Below are 6,549 nucleotides of genomic sequence, written 5' to 3'. Positions count from 1 at the left end.
TAATAACCAATTGCTTCTTTTTAAATCTTTTCTAGGTACAGTTTTATTACCACCACCCTTTCAAGTACAGCATGCTGATAAAATGGAGTGCTCTTCAATAAGAGTAGCTGAGGCCATGGCTGGATAGCTCAGTTGGTTAGAGTGTCATCCTTATACTCCACGGTTGTGGGTTTGATCCCAGTCAGGGCACATAACAAGAATCAAGCAATCAATGCACAAACAAGTAGAACAACAAATAGATGTTTCTCTCCCCCCACATTCCACTTTCTCTCTCTCTCTAAAAATCAATCCAAAAAAATTTTTAAGTTAAAAAAAAAGAGCAGCTTAGGACAGTGCATCAATTATCTATTACTGACTAACAAACCACCCCAAAACTTATTGACTTAAAACAACAACCATTCTGTTTGCTCATGAATCTGTGTGTCAGTAATTTGGGCTGGGCTCAGAAGAATGGCCCTTCTGATGCTCTGGCCTGGGATCATTCATGTGGATGCAGTCCTCCATGGACTCAAATGATGCTAGATGATCTAGATAGTAGATACCAAATATTTTGGTCTTGGTATCCCTTTCCACACTTAAACATTGTTGAGGACCAGAAGAGCTTTTATTTAACTGGTTTTTATCTATTGATACGTACCATATTAGAAAATAGAATTTTTATAAAAAACAGAATACATAAGCACATATTTTCTATTAACCAACAGAGCAATGATGTCACCACACATCATGTAGCCTCTGGAAAACTCTAATGTACACTTGGGAAAAAAATGAGAGCAGAGAAGGTACCTGTCTTAGTGTTACTATGAAAATAGCTGTGACCTCATGGTCTCCCTGAAAGGACCTCAAGGACTACCAAGAGTCACAAGACCATACTTTGAGAACTGCTGTCCTAATATGGTCTCACTCACATGTCTGACAATTGGTACTGACTGACACCTGGTCCTCTATCTCATTATGTGGCCTCTCATCCACAAGGAAGCTAGCCTGGCCATGGTGATCTCTCAGGGCAGCAAATAGAGTGAAAGAAGAAGCTGTAGAAATTCTTGACACCTTGATTAGAAATCCTACAAGGATGCTTCTACTTCTTTCTATTGGTCAAAGTAAGTCACAGGGCTATCCCAGATTCAAGTGGATAGCCCTGTGATAGGAAAAATGAAAAGATATGGCTTCTTTGCAAACAATCTCCCTCAGACAGTTAACCCCTTCCAGAATTGGATGGTGGTAGCAGGCCAAGTATTTGATGCTTCTGACCCAGCTAGTCACATGATGAGCCATCTAGTAGTGCATTCTCAGTCCTTTATTAGCCTGAGAAATACACAAATGAGTCAGGTCACCAGTTAGTGGTGCTGCTGCTGCGAACACAAGACAAGTTAGGATAAGTCTATGTGAAATATGTGTGGGAAATAGAGGCTGAATAATAATCCTGTAGACTATGTGGAAAGTAATCAGAATGCTCTTTTAATAGTGCTTTTGCCATTTACGATATGGGGTAAATCTCAATCATTTATTTTATTGTTTAGCAAAGATTTTTTTTTATTTTGCAATAAATTCTTCTGTAGCAGTCAGCTCACAGAAAGTACATGTTTATTAAAAAATTAAGTACTAAATTTTCTTTCCTCAAGAAAGGTATTGCTGAATGTAATTTGCACAAAATACTTATTAACATTTACCATCTACAATGAGGATACTAATGATATTTTCCACCTGAAAACAAGAAGTCCAAACCTACTAAAAAAGCATCAGTATCTGCTTCAAAATTTGTCATTTTAAGAAGTCTGTAGCTGAAGATAACAATATGACAATTTAACACAAGCATCTACCAAAGGTATGAAGACCTACCACTGTATGCAGCAAAGCTATTCATTTTGACCAAATGACTACTTTTTATTTTCTCATTTTCTATTCCAAATGTTCTGGTGCACATAACATTGCAGCTAATGTGCCAGGTCAATTAGCAGAAAAGAACTTCACAGTTAAATGATGCCAAATTTATACCAATGATTTCAGATGTTTCAAATGGAAAATCAGTTAATACCAATGATGATTTCATTGTTCCTTCCATTTCATGCAAGTAAAGCTTGGACGTTCATCCTGCTGAAAGGGAAATATCTGATGTGAATGCTATTACAAATTCATTTATAATGTTCAACGTGGCAGATAAAGGTATTTGTTTTTATATGAAACATGCACTTTTTATTTCGTGAAGGACAGTGATGTGGTACCAAAAATGGTATTATTGCATTAAGAAACCTATGGAGAAAATAGGTACTTGGAATCGGTTTGCTGCATACGTTATTCATGATTGTACTCAAACAAGCAGGAGTATTCCACCAACCAAAATAGAAGTTATAGCTGTCAAGATTTCAAATGTGTTTCCGTATATACACAGAGTAACTGAACTATAAAATTTTTGTGACAAAGACAATGTTAAACACAAAAATAATCATAATAATCAGCATGGCAATGCAGTCTTTCTTCCTTTGCTACCCTCATCCATCAGATTTTAGAAATGTTTGCATTTTTTTTGGCTTCCAATGGTATAAAATTTTTTTTGAGTGTGCAAAGAGTTATCTAAATTTTGGTTGCATTTTTCCAAAATATGTTTCCATATATACACAGAGTAACTGAACTACAAAATTTTGAAAATATTTGATCAAAGTATTTGACAAGTAGAGAACCAAAGTATTTAAGCTTTTAACAAACTGAAAAGCGATTGAAATAAAGTCTGCATACAGAAGTCATTAGTACATATCTGTACAAATGCAAGAGATAAACCAAACAAAATAAATGAGAAGACCTCAGATCATGTATATTATTTAATTTTGAGATTTTATTATTGTGTTTGGTATATCTTGCTGTGGGAAGACCCTTTGGATGGCATTCCTATTATTAATTGGATAAATCCATATATTCTTCAGTAAGTGCATTTAAATTGATAAAGCTTACAATTTTGCAGCATCCATATTTAGCAACATGGAAAAGAATCATAAAGAAAGAGACAACTTTTAAGATAAGTTTTTCTTATAAAATATTTGTTGAGGATACCTGGATTCAAAATGATAGCACCTGCAAAAATTACTTGGATTTAAATATATACACATTTCAATATTCACAAAAATAGAGATGAGAGTATCTCCTATTTAGCAAAATTTGCTCAGAATCTATAAAAAAAAAAAAAAAAGCAAATTCCCAATTTAAAATACTTTGGTCTTGAGATAAAGAGTTCATTGTTGTGCCCACAATCTCAAGTTATCAACCACATAAACGCATCCTCAAAGAAAATTACAGCCTGGCCAGTGTGGCTCAGCAGATTGAGCGTCTTCCCATGGACTGAGAGGTCCCGGTTCAATTCCCGGTCAGGGCACATGCCCAGGTTCCAGGCTCTATCCCCAGTAGGGGTTGCTCAGGAGGCAGCCAATTGATGTAGCTCTCTCACATCAATGTTTCTATCTCTCTCTCCCTTCCTCTCTTTCTCTAAAAAATAAAAAATTTTAAAAAAAAAGAATTACAGCCAATCTTATGAAAAAAATAATTTAAAACAAAACCATATTAAAATACATTTTCAGATAAACATCAGTGACATAGTCTTACAGAAGAGATATAGTTAAGAAACTAATAAAAATGTATAAGTTATAAATAATGAATCATTATATTGTACACCTGAAACTAATATAATATGTCAATTATACCTCATTTTAAATTATACCTTTTAAAATGTATAAATATATACAAGAATAATTGCTGTCTGTCATTTTTTAATGTCAAAATTGTCAATCTACAAGTGTTTTCATTTTGCTTTAATATATACACATATACATTATTTTTATTTTTGAAATATTTTATTGCTAATAAAACTGTTTTTAGATCTATCAGTATAACAAAACCAAATGATTGGTCAATAAATAAATATTTTATTTATTTTAGACCTTCTCTCCTTCCTGGTTGGATTACAAGTCACATGGTTACTCCAATTACAATTGTATAATTTATGGTCCCACAGAACTTTCCTTTTTTTTAATTATTCTTCACCTGAGGATACTTTTCTATTTATCATCAGATAGAGTGGGAGGGAGGGAGGGACACAGAGAGAAACATTGAAGTGATAGAGCCACATCAACTGGACTCGACCAGGGCCAGGAATGAACCACAATCAAGGTATATGCCTTTGACCAGAATTGAACCCACAACTCATTGGTTCGCAGGCCAACACTCTAACCACTGAGCCAAACCATCCAGGACAGAACTTTCTAATATAATTGTATTAAAATAAGAGATGCTTTGCCCTGGCTGGTTTGGCTCAGCATTTAGAGCAACAGCCAGCAGACCAAAAGGTCACGGGTTTGATTCAAGGGCACATACCTGGGTTGCAGGTTCAATCCCAGCCCTGGTTGGGGCCATGCAGGACACAAGAAATCGATATATCTCTCTCATATGGATGTTTCTCTCTCTGTGTCCCCCTCCCTCCCTTCCTCTCTCTCTAAAAATGAATGGAAAAATATCCTCGGGTGAGGATTAGCAGAAAAGAGAGAGAGAAGCTTTGATGCTGTCATAAGAGGGCAGAAGAGATGCTCAATTTTTACTCAAGACAGAACATCATCTTTTTTCTCTTCTTCTTTGCCTGATAGCTTCAGGGTGCAGGTTTTGATGCTATATCATTCTGTTAATTATATTTCTGATTCCTTCCCCCTATGCTGCATTTTTACGATGCTCATGGAAGAATTTCTCACTCTGTAGTACCCAGGGGTTCTTCTTTTAATGGTTACTAAGGGTATTTGCCCTAGGTTAGCACAGTGCTTCTTTCTGGAGTGCTCACACCCAACATGACCTACTCCACTTTATTTATTTATTTTTTTGGTAGAACAACTCAGCAAAATAAAATTCCTGTTTATTGTCGGACAACATTGTTTCACACATACATCAAACAGGCCAAAAAATAAGAAATAAACAGCAACTTCATAGACAAAAAAAAGGAAAAAAAAAAAAAGAAACCCTTTTATCTTTGGCCCTTTTAACCATCTCATACAAACCACCTACTTATAGCACAGCTAAGTACATACACAAAAAGTTACTGGAATGCTCGGAATGAGATTGGTTTTTCATTGTTGTTTTTGCTTTTTTTACAAGTTTTTTTTTCTCTTTTGAGATTATAATGGACATGGTCACACCATAAGTAAAGTCAGAAGTAGGACAGAGAACGTGCCAAAGGCTGGTTTGGTCATCCCGAGATAATTAAAAATGGCTGACCCTTAACAATATGTACAAAAATATAAACTGTAAATAAAAAATACAAATTTTCCTTTTTAAAGTACTTTTAAGAAAAAAGCAGGGCCTTGGAAGTTTTGGTTCTTTTTCCCTCCCCTGCTGCAAATTCATGTTGTTGTTTTGGTTGAGTGGTGGTGAGTGCATGTCATCTGAGGGTGGCACTGCCTGCAGTGGGCAGGCGGGCGGGCAGGACTCTCTACTAGAAGGTGACCACGTTTAGATTGAGACGGGAAGTGGAGGGTGAATAGGTCACGCGGCCTTAGTTTTTTTGTTTGTTTGTTTGTTTTTTGTTGTTCAGATAGAGTGGGAGGGAGAGAGAGGAAGAGAGAGAGAGAGAGAAACATCGACGTGAAGGGACACATCGAGTGGCTGCCACCCGCACGACCAACCAGGGCCGGGGACAAACTGCAACCGAGGTACATGCCCTTAGCGGGAACCGAACCCGGGTCTCTCTGGACCACAGGTCAATGCTCTGTTTTTTAAGTTCAACGTTTCCTTTTTTTGCTGTCTAGTCATCCTCATCGGTCTTCTACTTCTTGGTGTCAACATTGTCATCCTCATCATCTTCAGCTGCCCGTTTGCCCGTAGCTGCCACAGCCTCCTCATCTTCATCTCCATCCTCTTCCTCACCATCACCTTCCTCCTCTTCCTCCTCCTCCTCTCCTCCTTCTTCCTCTTCTTCATCTACCTCATTGTCAGCCTCCTGCTCCCCATTTTCCTCATTAGTGTTCCCACTAGCAGGTGCGTCTCTTCCATTCTCTGCCTCCTCCACAACTTCCTTCTTCTCCTTTAAGTCCTTGGTGGTGATCTCGGAGCTGGTGTCCATGGCCACGTCTGACATGGCCGGCACGCAGGTGATCCGATGCAGTGGATTTTTTTTAAAAAAGAGCGAGAGTTCGGAAGACTCTGGCGAAGAAGCTGCCAGAATCCTTGTGGCAGAGGAGGTGCGAGGCCGAGGCAGCAGCGGCGAGCGGAGAGGAGGCCACAGGAACAACACAAAGATTGTTTTTCAGAACAGCAGTGGGCCTACTCAACTTTATTTGGAGCAAGTCCTGAACCAGAAAAGCCAGTTAGAGAAAGCCAATAGTCATTCCCTTACACCTCTCCTTTCTTTCTCTTTCCTCTTCCCCACCCCCACCCCCCACCCTTAATAAGTTACTACAGTAAGTAAAAAAGCAATAAAACCTCTTTGTGATTGAATTATAAATAGGGAAATATCCTTCTTCATTAATTAATGGTTTTTTAACTGAAATTTTTGAGAATCAGATTGGTTATTATTTTTGTGTG

The 6,549-nt window shown here is 37.6% G+C and overlaps 1 protein-coding gene across 1 annotated transcript; it reads right to left on the bottom strand.

Annotated features, from left to right (window-relative positions):
* Positions 1 to 5,791: 5,791 nt before the first annotated feature.
* On the bottom strand, positions 5,792 to 6,103 carry LOC118635600 (prothymosin alpha-like). Its single transcript, XM_036270243.1, has one exon. The coding sequence runs from the start codon at positions 6,101 to 6,103 to the stop codon at positions 5,792 to 5,794; it is 312 nt and encodes a 103-aa protein (XP_036126136.1).
* Between the last annotated feature and the right edge of the window lie 446 nt (positions 6,104 to 6,549).

Source organism: Molossus molossus, unplaced genomic scaffold (assembly GCF_014108415.1).
Source record: "Molossus molossus isolate mMolMol1 unplaced genomic scaffold, mMolMol1.p scaffold_m16_p_2, whole genome shotgun sequence".
In the NCBI taxonomy this organism is placed as follows: Eukaryota; Metazoa; Chordata; class Mammalia; order Chiroptera; family Molossidae; genus Molossus; species Molossus molossus.
This window is presented reverse-complemented; position numbering and strand designations above follow the sequence as displayed.